This window comes from Pleurodeles waltl, chromosome 8 (genome assembly GCF_031143425.1).
Source record: "Pleurodeles waltl isolate 20211129_DDA chromosome 8, aPleWal1.hap1.20221129, whole genome shotgun sequence".
NCBI classification, from domain to species: Eukaryota; Metazoa; Chordata; class Amphibia; order Caudata; family Salamandridae; genus Pleurodeles; species Pleurodeles waltl.
Window position 1 is genome coordinate 370,229,579 of NC_090447.1, and position 17,868 is coordinate 370,247,446.

Below are 17,868 nucleotides of genomic sequence, written 5' to 3' on the forward strand. Positions count from 1 at the left end.
AAATGTTGTTCAGTCCATGGGTTCTGAGGATATTGGCCAGGGTTGGTCAAGTAGGTGTTGAACAATGCGAGGCTGAGGGATGAGCTTTCAGGAAGGCCGCAGATGATGATCTTGCGTTCAGAAGTGAAGGGAGGAAGGTGGATTTTCTGAGTTCTTCCCGTGAGGAAGGAGGTGATCCATTTGAAGCCGTCTCCTTGAATTCAGATGTGGCGAAGCCTCTTGACAAGAGTGTGGTGGGATAAGTGTTGAATGTGGCTGGGAGGTTGAGGAGGAACAGTGCCACCATTTCTCATCTGTCAAGAAGGGCTCTGATGTTGTCAGTGGCAGTGATGAGGGTAGGTTCCGTGCTGTGGTTAGTGAGCATCCATACTGGTAGATGTCTAGAAGATTGCTGTTCTCCAGGTGTTTTGCCAGTTGGCGGTGATGGCATTTTTGAGGACCTTGGCAGAAAAGGGGAGCAGAGAGATGGGACACATATTTTTATGTTTGTTGGGGTCGTCAGATGATTCCTTCAGAAAGCGTTTGACTTCAGTGTGTTTCCATTCATCGGGGAAAGTGGCCATGGCGATGGAGGCATTGAGGATGGTGGTGAACTAGTTACTGATCAATTTGTTTTCCAGGTTGAAAATGTGGTGGGGACAGGATTCTGTAGGTGCCCTTGAGTAGACATAGTTCATGATGTCTGTGGTGCTTTGTGTGGTGAGCTGGCCCCAAGTGGTTAGCAAGTGGTCAGGGTTTGCATCTGCGGGAGCAATGAGGCTGAGAATGTCACTGGTGGTGGGTTTGGGGCTCGAGGTTTTTGTATATGGTGGAGATCTTGTTGTGGATAAGTCCACCAAGGTGTTACAGAGCTCCTAAGAGGGTGTGAGGAGGTTTTCGGTGGCTGAAGGGTTGTAGAATTCTCTCACAATGTTGAATAGTTATTTACTGTGGTTGGAACTGGCCTCAATGCTAACAGCAAGACCGTTCCTATTTGTCCATTTCAGGAGTTGGTGGTATTGGTTAAGCGATGTTTTGAAGGAGGTTCGGTCTGAGGTGTCCTGGCTGGTGCGCCATCTTCATTCAAGTTGCCTGCTGTTGCATTTTGTAGCTCTTAGTTCCCAGGTGTACTAGCTGGCCTGTTTGGAGGGTCTTTTGGGTTTTTCAGGCTTGATGGGAGGGACTCTGTCAGCCAATTTGGTGATCCAAGTGGAAAAGTTCTTGACATCCTGTTCTAGGTTGGTTCAGGTGTTCGGGTGGGAGGAGTTGAGGGCATAGGTCCATTGGCTCTCTGATACTTTGCTCCAGCTTCGGTGAGGGGTGCTGGGGGTTTACCATCCATAAAATGTCACATTGTGGAAAATGGTGAAACGTGCACATTTTGTTGAACTCGAAATTCAAGAAATACGCAAGGTTATGCAGGGGTAACAAAGATTTCGCACAGGCTTATACATTGTGTTTTTAATCTGCCTGTGACAAAAATGGTGTGCCTGGCTGATTCCAGAGATATCACAACAAAACGGAAAACAAGAAACGGAAATGGCCATACTAGAACCCAACTAATTTCGCTTTAAGATCTCCGAGTTAGCAAAACAGAAACGAACACCCAAACCTGCAATTCTAGCGGTGCATTTATTGTGAAATTTTTAGATAACACGTTTTCATTTTAGCGCTTAGAAATAAATTGTAATGTTTTAAACCACTTTTACAATAATATTATTATTCACAATTATCGAATGTTGTATACTAAATGTGTGAGCGAGTTTCACAACAAATTAGAACATTTTCTACTACACATTTTTGATATCTCTTTCTTTTTTATGTGTACATATTTAAGGAATAACGCAGGACGAGATGTTATAAGGATGATATTGTACATCACTTCGCAGTGAACAGGCATTTCAACAGCATTCCACCTACAACCCTGTGCCACCATAATATCAAGGAACTTTTGGTGACTTGCAATAACAGTGGTAGTAGTTCACTTATCCGAGATGTACTGTACAATTGACACTGCTGAATGACGTGTATTACGAACATTATGTGTCAACAAGTGTTGTACATTCAAAACTTATTCAGTTGCACAATGAAAAAGAAACTGAGGGGAATACAAGTAATAGCAAACTGTAGGACAAAGGTCATCTGATAAGAACACATAGGCATTCTGATATTTGAATATCCATTTTAAAGGTGGTACAAAAGTGCAGTAGGAAAGCAGTGCCGTGAAGAAGGATAATGAGGCAGGAGAGAGTTAGTGTGGAAAGTTTGTAAGACCTGTTCTTCGGAATTCCAAATGCCATCCACAACGAGTCTCTTCTGCGGGAGTGCCTTCTTTTTCCGAGTTTAACTTTCAATTTATGGCCCTATTTGAGCTAAGGTATTTGACATGAATGTAACAAATATTCGACATGTACTTCAAAGCCCTGTCAGGTATTTATCAAGAGCTAGTCAGAAAAATAACTATTTGTGAAAAGCAAAGGCTTTCAAAAACAACATGCAGGCAACATCAAAGAACCGAATCCCATAATACTAATTCTGTTTATAAACAAAGCACCCTCCCCCATAGTCTTCTAAGTTCATTCAGTGGCATTACTGGCGTATCAACATTATATTTAATTGATGAATTGTGAAAAATTCTCATGATTTATATATGACCAATGGAAAATTTATATTACTGACTTGGGGGCATATTTATGAGCTCCTTGCGCTGCTGTTGCGTTACTTTATGTCACACAACAGCAGCGCAAACCTTTCATTCATATCTATGAGGCCTCCCAGGATTGTTAGTCTGCAGGGAGGTGCCCCTTACTGCACAAAACAATCCTGCCTACAATGCAGGCGCCCGTGCACCATAGTGCAACGGTGCCAGCGCTAGGCTGCCAAAACGGTGCCAGTGCAGTGGGAAAGGACAGGAATGCACCTTATGCTATAGATAGGGCACATTCCTGCCCTTTCTCTTCGATGCACGACAGCGCAGCAAGGTGACTTTCTGTGCTGCCCTGCACCAAAAGTCCATAAAATAGGGGCCTTGATGTTTACTCATGGATATGAGATATGTGACAATTGTGGTTCCATGAATAAGGCAAACTAAACAGTCGAAAAATGTTTGCTTGTAATAGACCTTCAATGATTTCAAACAATATTAAAATTCCAAGAAAAATGTTGTCAAAGATATTATCAAAGGATTAATATCCGCATCTGAAAATATTATTTCCCATAATTCCCAATTTTGTTATTTACTTGAAAAATGTGATGTGGTCGCACACAAAGTAATATTGGAGTCTTCTCTTCTTGAGTATGTTGATCGAAGATTCTTCTGGCTGACATCACATACTCTGATACCAAACAAGACCTGAAAGTAATTTTTCACACCACGGACCTGTATTACATGTGGCAACTGTTCAGTGATGGAGATTACAATGGTGGGCCAACCACAGATAAAGAAAGTTATTTTAACACTGAAAAGCATACTTTGACTCAGGTGCCAATACCACATTTAATCACAGTAAAATGTGAATATACAAGCTCAGAACATTGAAGATAATAGTGGAACATGTGCTTGGTGGTGCAGTGCAATGTGTGCCACACACATGTGATTGTGAAAATGAATACAGGTATGTATGAAAAGTAGCTTTCTATGGACACGTATGAACCTGAGTTCAAAGCAGCCCTGAGTATTGACTCAGATAACTGCTGAGAAGGTGTGCAACTATTGTCCTAGCTTTAATTAATCGGGGTGCGACCTTAAAACACAATTGAGTTGTGAAGGGATAAATCTATGCCTTTAATGAACATTTATGTGTGGTCTTTATATTAGAACTTGTATGGTGGTTCTACCTCAAACTCTTGTCAGAGTTCTTTTCCATGAGCCATTGCTACTGAGGTAAGCTTGGACTTTCTCACTGAAGCCTATTCTTTGATTTGCAATTGTTTTAGATAACTTTGATATGGCATTATCAATCATACATGTCCAATTCCTACAGTGCCATGAAGAATTAATGGGGTGTTTGCAATGCTTTTAACATCTTTTGGAGAGACAAGGCATGACTCTGAGAAGATTTGGCTCCCTCTCCCTGTTAGGAAAGCTATGCATGCCTCATCTTGTTAGGAGAGATATGTGTCTCTCCTTGATTGGAAAGTTATTCATGCGTCTCCTTGATAGGAATGATATGAATGTCTATTCTTGATAGGAACGATATGCATGCTTCTCTTTGATAGGAATGATATGCATGCCTCTCTCTGTAGGAATGAAATTCATGCCTCTCCTTCATAGTAAAGATTTCCATGTCTCTCCTTGATAGGAAAGATATGCATGCCTTTCCTTGATAGGAAAGATAAGCATGTCTCTCTTTGATAGGAATGATATGTATGTTTCTCCTTGATAGGAAAGCTATGCATGTCTCTCCTTGATACGAAAAATATGCATCACTATCCTTGATAGGAACGATATCCACGGCTCTCCTTGATAGGAATAATGTGCATGTCTCTGACTTAGAGGGTAGATAGATATGTTTCTCCTTGATAGGAACACACATTCGTATATAGCTCCATTATCTTCCAGCTTTACACCTTCCAGCTCTGTGCCTATATGACCACATTGCATTAGCACTCTAACTGGGGTGTACTTGAGTGAGACAATGTAAAATACTGATGTAACAGCACTGAAGTGACATGTGGAGTAAATGTGGAAGTATTGAATCACTATACTACACTGGTACATTTGGTTGCTGTTCCCCAAGCATCTTGGTGTGATCTCCAAAATACATGAGTCTCACCCCAATACCTTATGAAGTAGCTGGCATGCCACAGGTGTCAGTTGCTATTTGCCATGTAGTCCTCTATTCAACAGGAGTATCATTTTACCACCAGCCAAACCAGTGGTATGATTTCATTACATGCATTCATGCCCGAGGAGATCCATGGTTATATCCTTACAGTATGCACAACTTGGATTCAATATAATCACTCTCTCTCTAAAATTAATATCGTTGACATGTTATACTAGTATCTTTGTATTCCATGTTTATGACTACAGGGTTTGCAGCCATGGCTGTTTTTATATATGTTGCCTACCGTGCAACAGATCTTTCATAGCACTTTTAGGAGGAATAGAGTGAGGTGTGATACTTCAGAAGTTATTGAAGTTTTCAAGACTTTCGAAGATGGCGCGATGTGTTATTTATAATTCTTTTAAACAACACAAAGTCATATGCATTGCAATTGATGACAATGGCCTTTGCTTGTGATTTTGCACCTGACTTGGAGATTCCAGTAATTTCTTCCAGTTCTCAGACACCTGAGTAGTTGAGCTTTGCTTTTCCAGAAACACTCTGGAGTCTTTGTAGGTTTGCTCATTGGACGAGCTAAAGACAGTGTCTATCATGAGCCATTTGAGGTTGGCATCACACGGAGTCAAACTGGGAGCAGCACACACAGAAATAATTTGTATGACCAGTCATTGTTCAATACTTCTTTGTATGAAGTAAAAATTGCAATAAGCAAATTAAGTGTGCTGTACAATTCTGCCAATTAATGGTTCCACATTTTTCAAACCATGCAAAATGTGTGCCTTGCCCCTGGTTTTGGGTCTTGTGTTGAACAATGGAAAGCTAACTGTATTTATGGAGACTTGTATGAGTGTTGGAGGATGAGGGTTATGGAGACACCATTCAGTTTTTACAGATTAATCAGTCGCCTACCTGTGCATTGATGTATTTTTTAAATATAGCCCATATTTTTCTTCAGCCGTCAGTCCATCCATCATGAAGTAGAAAACCAGAAAGTTCCTGTGACCTAGCAGCTGAGTAACAAGACGGGACTTCTCCAGCATATAGGTGTACACTCTGCCTGATAAAATATAAATGAGTGGAGCATTAAATATGGTGTTTCAGGGCCATAACAAAACAGCAATTTGAACTTACGCAGGAAAATACTATTTTTTTTCACTGCTGCAAAATTGTGTGTGGGTGGGCACACACTGAGCAAATATTAAACAACAACCACGTGTTGGCCTGAATAACACTGAAGAACTGAAAGCAATAAGAGGTTTGTTGGGCCTCATCTACAAGGAAATGATGCAGTGCGGGGCCGCAAGCAATCTTGCTGCACCGAACTGCATAATTTCCAAAATGCAGGGATGTGCCATATTTAAAAGAATACGGTGAATCCCTGTGTTTCCCCCTTTGACAGTGCTACATTAGCTGCCTAGCGCCAACACAGCCACCCTTGTGCTATTGTGCAAAAATGGCTGCATTGCGGGGCGATGGTTTTTGTGCAGGAAGGGACACCTTCCTGCATAAAAAAAATTTTCATGGCGATTTGCTTCTCCTATGTGTGTTGCAGAATGCAGCACACATAGAAAGAGCAAGCAACGAGGAGTAATAAAAGTATTTCTCCTCGTTGCACCACTCTAACACCTCCCCTGGAGAGGCGTTAGTTTTTGGAGCTGCCTCAGGTTTATGATTTCTCGTAAATCTGAGGCAGTGGCAAAAAAGCAATCGGTGTTGCATGGGCACACCCACAGCAACACCGATTGCACGACCCTTAGCCGCAGAAAACTGTGTCAGTGTGGCCCATATCTGCAAGGCTGCTTTAAGCCAGGAAAAGTGGCTTAACGCCACCGTGTAGATATGGTGCACTGCACAGTGCCAGAGGAGTATCACAAAAAGTGACTCTCTGGTGGCACTAGGGCCTCATTTGGCCCTTGCTGTATTTTCTTGTTAGTGTTGTAGCATTTTTCATCCTCCGCAGAAATAAAATGCTCACCGAGGTTGATGAATCTTTAAACCCAGTAAGTACAGTATAGAACTATTAACAACATTTCAATACCAACTCAAACAATTTAAACACCATGACCAATGTGGTCACATAAAGGAAACCTCCAATCAGGAAATAAAATTAGGGATTTATTACAAAACAGGCTCAAAGTTATGTAGACAATGTGCAAAACCAAATTATAAAGATACATAATCACCAAGGGTTGCCCAAGGCGTCAAAATAGATTCTGACAAACTAACATTAATAAAACTAAGCATTCAAGAAGAATAATCCATACATCAATAAAAATATCTGACACACTGAAATAATGCATTGCTCAGAGTTAACAATCATTTGTCAATTCAAATTTAGCAGAGTCAAAAATCTTTGGCTGGGCACAAGTCAGCCATATAACTAACCAAATCAGGGAAATACATGTGTGGAGAGAAACACATGTGGCCAATATACAAAAAAGTATAAAAAGGACATAAATAATTTGGAAAAAGATAATATCGGACTTCAGATCAGTAACTAAGCTAGGCAGTAGATAAAAAAAGGAAAGTGTCAGCATATCAGAAGCACAAACAAGAGTCTTCCGAATGAGGACAAATACAAAAAGTTTCTGAGCTTAAAAGGGCATTTCAAGGGGCAAATGGCAGAGAGGAAGATACCTCTCCAAGGGATATAGCATTCAGGGAAGCTTCATCAGAAAGGATTAGGAGGAGCAAGCATCAGGCCAACAAATGGGTTCTGCGCAGAACTGCTCAAGACTGCACAAAGTTCAAATGTCCATCAGTGTTTTAGAATTCAAAAACCCTTCTGATTTGTCAACGGTATCAGTTCATGTCATGCTGAATGGGCATCACCAATGGGAATTAATCGTATGACTCCAAATTGAAACTGTCCAATTTCTTCCCAGGTCTGTCATGGGAACATCTTCCATCTGTGCGACTCCAAGCATGTTTGAAACAATTGTATATGATATTACTCCATGTTTCACACTGTTCTTCCATTAAGGACACTACGCTACATTTTCTCTAGCCTTAAACAATAGACTCTATTACCAACTAGCTAAACCTCTCACAAGACCATGACCTAAAAGAAAGTTTACATTAGGAAATGAATCAACATTCATAACACAAACATAAATTTCAAGCTTAGACAGGACTCACTCATTCTAACACGTGAGAAAAAATAAAAGTGCTTTTCATTAATACATTTTACCAAAACACAGGTTATATGTGAATTATAAATTTACCATTAATAATATTTTATCAATATGAATAATACATTTCATATAAATGGAAAAGCATTTTTACTGCATTTTGTTAAGTACAACAGGGAATTGCATTTCTCTCACTTGCACATATATTTAAGCTCATTAATTATTTACTAGTCACTAAAAATCCAATATTGTTTCTATATGCACTGTTAGTCTAGAGTCTAAATTACATTGTAACATCAGTTTTATCCTACTAATATGTGATTTAATTCAAAACGCACCTACGTTGAACTGTGAAATACAAGCAATTGCACATCTATATTGCATGCCAGTGCAGCTTTCTACATTAGTTTTTCACTCTTTTACTTTCATGAACTTAAACTGTCACATTCTGATGACTTTTGAGACACGAGGAACATCACTAAAGTTTAAGCTCTACCATTAGTCTTCAGAACTATTATAACTATTTACTACATCCTTTACACACATTAATTAAATATGTTGGCTAGCGCAAACCTGGCAACTTAACTAAATATCATGTTCCGATCAAGGTTTGGCCAAAACAGTAAAACACTGTGCATCACAATTAAATATATTTAGTGGTCACGTAACCCAACACAATTACATGGTGCAGTACGCATGGTCATAACAATTCAAAGGTTAATGCAGACCCAAAGAAAAACAGCTGCATGATGCATGATGCATTATTCGGGCTTCGATATTAGTTTTGTGCTTGACAAATCACAATTTCTAAAACTATTTAAATCAAACCTAAAATTCCAAATAGCTGCTATTGTTGACTTCAAATTTTTGTTTTCAAAGCAACAGTGGCTTATCCCGTACTACTTATCTCGAAGGTATCATCAGACCTAAACCAAATAGTAACTCTGATACCTCCCTGTACAGTCTCATGCTTTGTCCATTCTATCTTCTCAGGCCTTGTTATTTATTTTCAGCTGATTTATTCTAAACTTCTGCCTCCCTCTTCTATATACCTGCACTTAAAACTCAGTTAATCGAGGAATCAATCAATCATACATTCAATCTAACATTTTATATTGTGCATAAAAACTTATTAAGTAGGATGATAAATCCCTGCTCGAAGGAAATTACCAAAACAGGTGAGTCTTTACTGCCTTACTGAAAAGGAGGACTGTTCATCATATCTAAACCCATCAGGAAGGATGATTTCACCAGGAGCTTGCAGTTGTCATAGATCATCTGCTGCTGTGTTTTCGAAATTCTCTTGTGGGTGACTAGCATGTGTTTTTCTGCTGATCTGAGACACAGTGCAGGGAAGTGGAAAGTAAAATGTGACTTCGGTTTGTCAGGCCACAGCCAAAGAAAAGCCTTGTGATTGACTAGAACTGTTAACATAGAAAGACCTTCCCACATTTGGTCATTTTTACAGCGTCAGTAATAGTGCTAGCAACCAGAAGGGTACAGTGTTATATTGATCTCACCCACTGGTTCCGGAGAGTTATTCCAGGGGGATATTTAAGATTTATCAAAACTTCCATTGCAGTAAAAGCCCATCTGGAATGGGCTGACCAGCAAATGAATGTTTAAATATTTTCTGAAATGAACAAACACTATTTGTCAACCAGTTTAGTACAAAGCTTCTTCACCTCTGTGTCAGTCCAAGAAACAATTCTGTTAGTGATACATTTTATTTCACTGACGGCTGAAGCTGAGTAAAATATTTCACTGAAAACCAAATACGAAAATTATGCCTGAAAATAAATTTCACTTCTAAAAAGAATGTGACAATTTTTGGCAAATGTAGTCTGCTAAATGGAATTTCGTGAAGGTCTAGCATTCCATTAAGTTTGCAGAATTTTTGCCTTCCTGACTCCCTTGGGAAGAGACAAACCACCCCGACCCACCACAACCCACCATCAACCACTACAAATTAAAAAGTGTCTCATCATATGTTACAACTTGGTAGCAAAAAAATCATGTGCACCCTTAAAAACGGATGCATTATTCAAAAGCTGCACTTTTTGTTGGCCAATTTAACAGTGTGAGGGAGACTAGCCAATAGCTTGCAGTCTTTGGGCCAGAGAACATTTTTTTATTTTTGGATGTAAAAAGCCAATATCTTATTTAACACGTGTACCCTAATGTCTTCTGAAACTTCTAAGCCAGTTTCTTCAAAGCAAGTAAAATTAATTCCATACCAGAGTTTCTTAACATTTCAACAAGTGCATAATTTGTGCTTGTTGTTTCCGGTGCTGAGCACCGACACTTATTTGTGGGGGCCGGGGCTTATTCTTCTGTCGCAAGCATCCGCTGCGAGCAAAAGACACATATGGGAAAGACGAAGTAAGGGAAAGCGGAAAGCTGCTAGAGTGAGCTGAAGGGGTAGGGAGTGGCTTTAAGTGGATTGAAGAGGCCCGAGATGGCTTCAGGATTACCCTGCCTCAGTATTTCGTGTCATTTAATTGCAGCAGCTGCGTGTTTAAGAGGAGGACTTTGGGCACCGGCACGTTTTTATTTACATATTAAGCACCGATTTTAACTATTGTGGAACACCAGTGAAAAAAACTTCTGGTAGCCGGGACCCGAGCATAAACAATTTCTACAATTTAATCCTCAAAACAGTACACAAAATTACAGAAACTGGTATACATTAAACCCATTCACAACATTTTTACTTTTGTATTTAATTCACAAACAAAAAGATATATAAACATCGAAATTCTAATTTTAACGCGAAGTTTGGAGATTTTCAAAATGTGATTTTATTTCTAAAAGTTGAATCAAAACGCTAGTCTCTAGCATATCACAAGTTTATAGCTCATAAAGCATGCTCTTTTTTGACAGCATAAAAACTTCCATCGAGGCCAACATCTGTTCATATTAGATTCTGTTTTCTGAATTTGCGCTGCTCCCAGGAATATTATTTAATTTTCTTAAAAGGTGAGGGAGCCATGAGTAGGCATCTGGTCGGGTGACCATAGGTTAAAAAGGCTTCTAGAGAAAATTTTACACCTTTTAAGTTTGATTTCTTTTGGAATGTACTATACAGGGACGTGGACTGATCTGACGGTAAAACTTATATTTATTTAGGAGTTTTCCTTTTCTTTCTTTCCCTTCGACCAGTTAAAATAACATATGGATTTTAACATAGCTCATAGGTACTGCTCAAGTATAATGGTCCAAGCAATATCTTTAGGAGACAGAAATAACTGATTTCTACCTGCGGCTCTACGATAACGTCAAACCTACCATCCGAATATGGAACATGCAGTTAGTAATCACCGAACTCGCTATACAATTTGCAAGAGTGGGAAAATTACCAAGTACTATCGCTCTTCAGATCAGCATGCTCGAAAAATGTCATCTTAATGGAGATTTTAGTTTTCGAAAAGAGCCTGCCACTCAAATTGTCTCTTGAAAAACGGTGAAAGGTATGAATCTTTTTGTGAAGGACTGAAGTCAAATTGTAGCAATTAGGGGGAGCATAATTGAGCTGTTAAGATGTGGCTGTTTTTCCAGGGTCGATGCAACCGAAACGCTGTGGGTACATCTCCATTTCTTAAGTCAACATGACCTGCTACTCCAATGCATGAAAGGATGTCCTCTATACTGAAGATGAACGAGTACATTAATTTTGTGATTGTTTGTCGCTAGAACTGCTGTAAAAAACATCTTGAAATAGTATATTTTCTGTGTGTGGTTGCTTACAATCTTGTAACATTTTCTCTCCACTTTTTGTTACCTTCCAAAATGTATGAAGTTTTTTTTTATTAGCAAACAAACACAATGCATGTGGGTGAAACATTTGGTGTTGATACTCCAACTGATTTTTGGATTTGCCTGTATGGAGGCACGCGGGCACACGCACACACAAACGTCAACCTTAGATAAACATAAGGATAACCTAGGTTAAACACAAACATAGAATTTTTTATCTTGCTATTCAAATCCGTGAAAATAATTGATGGTGGAATGTATGGTCTATGTGGTTGAGAAACACCACATTGCATGAGTGAACAATACAGTTCAGATCATATGAATTTAGAAATATTTAATGACAATAAAATAAGAGTGGACGAGCTAGATTTTGTAGCCCCCCTACGCACAAGCTAGCCTCCATCTTAATTACATTTGAAATACAACTTGACAGGTTTCCAAATATTGAGCTTGCATGTTTAGGCCCTGATTTATACTTTTTTTGCACTGCATTACTGTAATTTTTTGATGCGAAATCAGCACAAACGTACAAAATACAATTGTATTTCATTTGCGCTGCTTTTTGACAAATACAATTGTATTTTGCAAGTTTGCACCGATTTTGCGTAAAAAAACTACGCAAATGCGGTGCTAAAAAAGTATAAATATGGGCCAAAGTTTGTCTATTATAATGGTTGTTAATTTAAAATTAGGTGGATGTTAATTACTAAAGGATAATTAGGGTGGGTAAACATATGTGTAAAGATTTCTCTCTTTTCAACTAGTTTAGCCTCTTTTCATACCTGCATTAACACCTCAGAGCTCATTTATTTCAGGCTGCTCCTCAGGAAAGGCTTTTATATACAATAGCTCCTATTCCAGAAAAATTGCATTCCGGGGTGCCTCTCTTTTGTTTTGAAAACAAACTCTTAGTGCTTCATTGTTCATTAAAACTCTGTGATCACTAGGGGGATTGACTGACATACTGCTGATGGTGGTAGAAGTGCTTGATTCACTCTGCATGTCAAAATGTTATACTGACATAGATGAGGAATATATTTGAGCACTCATAAAAAAGTGTCTTTATTTTAGAGTTTCAGAATACTAAATATAATTTCTATAGAGTCCTCTGTTGGAAATGCTTTACATTTTACAGCTTTGGTTCCCTGAAGATGGTGTCCAGGTGCTCCACAGTTTTGACATAAATACAGAATATTAGTGTTCTAGTTGTTCATTAGTACACTGCAGTGGAGCTGCAGTACAGATCAGGGGAATCAAATGACAGGCTGCTAATGGTGTTGGAAGTACTTGTTTCAATTAGCACACCATAGGATTTTGTGAAACTGAAGAGGAAGATATATGAGATGGTATAGAAAATGTGTCTTCAGTTTCATTTTCTAGAGCACTTATTATTGCAAGTACATGCTTCACTCCACATGGCAGAAAGGTTTACTGACAAGGATGAGAAAGATATTTGGCAACTTATAAAAAATGTGTCCAGATTTTAGCATTTTAAAGCACTAACCGTAATATGTATGACAAAAAAGAACTCCCATGTCCTTCATTTTTTTTAATGGACATGCTTTCAGTTTTACAGCTTTGATGCTATCAAGATGGCATTAAGGCGTGCCACTCTTTTGTCATAAATACAGAATGTCAGAACTCTAACTGTCCATTGGGACACAGTGATGAACCTGCAGTTGAATACTGATGAATCAACTGACAGGCTTCTGTTGGTATTGGAAGCACATGTTTCACCCAGACTTTGGTCTCACATGACACTGGAAGATAGTGGGACGCTATAGAAAATGTGCTTTCATTTTAGCTTCCCAAGCACCTTCTACAATCTCTCTGAGAAAACCGTGAGTCCATTTTTTCTCAGTGATTCGATCGTCAGATCCCAACACAGGATGAGCATTTTTTACAAGGTAAAATCAGCTTACAACACACAACAATTTTTAAAATTAGTATGGTACCACCAACTGTGGTCTGGGGTCCTGCGGTCCAAGGCAGGTCCAAAGGCAGGTGGCGAGTGGAGCTTTGTGCTGACATTGGGGTCTGGGTTCTGTAGATACCTGAACGTGCTCAGACAGCGAGGCGCTGGAGTCGGTGTTGGTCTGGTCCAGCAGAAGGGGAAGAGGGCAGTGGCTCAGGCCAGCCTCTGAAGTGGACTTTCAGGAAATACAGCAAGAGGCACCTAAGAATTAACCCCTTACTTGGAGCATTATTGGCCCCCACAGAGTCTACCAAGGTGGTCCAAGTTAGTAGGAAGTAACGGCAAGTCACCACATACAACAAGCCACGAAATAGAAACCTGGTGCCAGGAGCCTGGTGCTAGAGGCTAGAGGTTGTGAGTTCTTCAAAGGCAATAGGCCAGAGCCTGCCTTTTTTCACACGAATGCGGCTTGTGCCTAAGGGAAGCTGCTGAGCACCTCATTACCAGCACAAGAATCTTAGCATTGGCTGAACAGTCTTGATACTACCAGCCGAGAAGGATGAAAAAGTAGAAAAGAAGCAAAGACAAGGTTCCCTAGGATCAACAGGGGATGATCGGGTCGAGTAAGCAGTGAGTCTACCGGAAAGAAATCCCCCTCAAAACCAGTAGTGTCTGAGAAAACCATTATAAAATCAGGAGGCCATGACTAGAAAGAGGTGATATAAAATCACTGACTTTCTGATAACTAAGATGGCTGAGAGTCCCTTTGCTGCCTTGAACGGTCCAGTGCCTTCCTCCCCATTGATGGCCATCGATATTGAGACAACTGCCACAGCGGCTGAGAAGCCTTTCCAGGATAAGGAAAGTCCACGAGTTGACCCGGTAGCAAGCAGTTTACTACATCTGCACTCCAGTAACCCAAGAGTAACGACTAAGGCGGAGGTCCATAATTGCCACCAATTCAACTCTTTTTCCTCTTTAAATCCCAGTAACTGGAACAACTGGAGTCAGAGCTCACCTTTACATATTGCACAATCACTGCAGGGGGGAAGCAACAGCGACTGCAAAATGATGCAGGACCAACCATTAATCGACCCTTTAAAGACTTGTTCAGATACATTTGTAAGCAAGCAGGTCGATAGTGATGGACCGTTAAATAATGGGCCAGCTTTTGAATACCCACGCCATTCAAGGCAGGGAGGGGTGTTCGGAAACTCTAAAAGTCATCTTGAGGCAGCGTATTACCTGCAGTAGTAGTTCACCAATGAAGACAGACTTTCCCACCAACACAAGGAGTCCAAGGAACTCAGATATGCAGGAAAACGCAAAGGATACCGCTTCAGTCCGTCCAGAGGAAACGTATGTCCAGTGGTCCTGCCATCAGAAGTTCAATTTAATGTGAAACTGCCAGCATCTGGAGAGCCACGGGCCTCGTGGAGGGCCCTTTTATCGACCATGGATGCGATGTCCGCAGCTATTCATTACCAAAGCCCACAAACAGGAAATTCAGGTAGAGCTACTAAATATCTTGGCAGTGGACGTAGTGAGTATTGATAAGAAGCTCCAAGCACTGAATGACTTGATAAGAAGGGCCCAAACTCATCATTTCACTTAGCCAGTGTCATGTCAATGTGCCACAATATGCGATAACTCTCACAAGGCCACAGAAATTTTAACCAACATGTTGACAGAAGTAAGGGCACAGGGCCCTCAGAACCCAGGATTTTCTCCTCTGCAGGGAAGACATGGTGGACGAAAACCCTGAAGATAAGAAAGATGCTGACTGCAAAGTTGTTCAACTATAAGAAAGTAAAAACACACAGGCTAATTATTCTCCCCGACAGGAGAGGAATCTGTGTCTAACTGAGTCTAGGACAGGCATCAGTACCCCAAAAATAAGCCCCACTAGGGGTGGGATTCTGGGAGAAGCTATCAAGGAACCCGTAGTGAACTAGGCCTCTCTATAAAGGAAAAGAAAAGCAAAGGAAAGCATGGAAGAAGCGTAAGGGGGTCCAGCAAATCTGAATAAAAGGTTTGCAAATTTTGGCCTGCGTCACTTGATGACCTTTCCAGAGGATGTTCCCTCTACACCAGTAACCTTCCTTCTCAAGTGGAAAAAAGAAATCAACAATTGGCTTCACGTTAATAAGTGAAACAGTACTGCTATCAGTTTCTACCTATAATATACATGTACACCCAGAAAGAAACCACTTTCCACAATCTATAAAGATATGCCATGAATGGAAGATGTTACCGTCTGCAAATATTATAGCTTCTGCCCCTGTGACTTATATTATAAAAACATTGAAATGGCAGAGGCCGGGTATTGAGAAAGTGATGTGAGAAGTGTACCGCCATGCAGGGTCTATAGAAGAGCTCAAGGGAGAACTTAGAAATCAGGAACAAGCCGAATCGACACCAGGAGAACGGGTGAAGGCATGGAAGCATTTATGTGACTCATTATTGAATACATTCCCTATCTTTCAATTACTGCAATTGAGGCAAACCAAAAAGTTAAGGGTGATATTGAAGGGCATCCATGGTACAAGAGAACTCTGCTCAAATTAAAAAACTCACGAGAAACAAAAAAGTGCAAAGGATACATGAGGGGGCAAGAACCCTGACACAACTAGGCTTCTTAAACTGAGAGCATAATATAAGAAAGAGTGCTGGATGGAAAAACAGAGATATTATGAAGACCTGTGGATTAAGCTCCTTATGTCCAATAAACAAAATAATAATGAAAAGTTTGGCAATTGGTGAATGGGCTAGTCCAGGGAAAAAATGGGCATTTTAATGCAGGTATAGACGCTGCCACTTGGGAAGCCCATGTTCTACAATGTATTCATCCCCAGACGAAAAAGAGAAGCGGGACGACTCTCTGGCTGCAAGTCACCGTAATTCAAGTTTGGCCAACTTTGGCTTTAGAGTTCAGCTGAAATCAGATTCCTCCCTATTCGATTTTGAGCATGAACATGCTCTAATGGATATAGACATTGAACAGATGATAGGCCTTATAAAGAAGTTAAAATTGGAAGGGGCCACTGGACAGAGTGGAATTCCAAACACCCTTTATGGATTAGATGCAACATACTGGGCTTATTATCTGGTGTTGCTTTTTAACAATCTCCAGGGTACAGAGCAGCTGCCAGATGCATGGAAAGGCAGCATCTTTCATCCGATTTAGAGGACTGGTAATCCTGCTTCCCCACTAATCTACAGGATAATAGCCTTGATTGATGTTGAAGCAAAGCTTTATGCATCTTCTTTGTTGCAACAACTATTGGTATGGATTCACGAGAAACATCTTTTACCACGAAGTCAGACAGGCTTCAGAGCTGGCATGGGGGCCTCAACCAATTTGGCAGCCTTGGCTCTGTTAGGTAGAAAGGCCAGACATAAGAAAAGTTAATTATTTCCATGTTTTATTGATCTAAAGTCTGCCTTTGACTGTGTTCCATGAACTCGGCTGTGGGTAACATTGAAAGGTTGGGGCCTACCCAGCACCCTATTGAATGCAATGATGAAATTATACTTGGGTACTTGGGCACAAGATAAAAAGTTAAAATTGGAGAGGGTGGACAAGTCACCAACAGAATTCAAACTGCAAATGGTCTAAAGCAAGGATGTGTCCTAGCCCCTAGGCTCTTTAATATATACCTTGCAGACTTGGCCGACACCCTTGCACCTGCAAATAGTCATCCGCCTGTTCTGGCCCTGGAAGCAATAGCATATTTCCAGAATGCAGATGACATAGTAGTACTCAGTCAAACACCAGTTGGGCTGCAGCATAGCATCGACGCACTCACTGGTTATATTGCTAAGCAAGGTCTGGATTTGAACTTGAACAAAACTAAGGTAGTCCGATTGGTTGACTCGAAGTTCAAAACATTTGCGTGGTTCTTTAATTTCATTAACGGAACTCAGGTGGAGGTTGTCCCTTTATACAAATACGTGGGTTTCAGAGTGGATTATCAGCTAACCTTCAACCCTCAGCTTGCTGCTGCTCAAGCAAAGGCACAATCCTTGACCTATGGATTCAAGTTATTAAACCAGAAACTGAGTTGACTGTCATATAATCATCTGCTCTCTGTAATGTAAACACCGCTAATGCCAACAGTCACTTATGGTGCAGAAATAATGCTAGGTAAGGATACAGTTTTTTTCAACCGAATTCAAACAAAGGCCTACAAAACAGTGTTCTAGATTCCAAACTCAGTCTCACCAGCACAGGTACGCTTGGAATTTGGACTGAAAAACTATGAATAGCAGAGCAAAAGTGCGTATATCAAATTCT

General features: G+C 40.3%; 1 protein-coding gene across 1 annotated transcript in view; it reads right to left on the minus strand.

The window, feature by feature from the left end:
- The window catches only part of MYO16 (myosin XVI), a 2,485,855-nt gene that overhangs the window by 1,353,126 nt on the left and 1,114,861 nt on the right, over positions 1-17,868 (minus strand). The window contains exon 16 of the mRNA XM_069204246.1: positions 5,679-5,826. Within this exon, the coding sequence (XP_069060347.1) occupies positions 5,679-5,826 (148 nt within the window). The remainder of the gene's footprint in view (positions 1-5,678; positions 5,827-17,868) is intronic.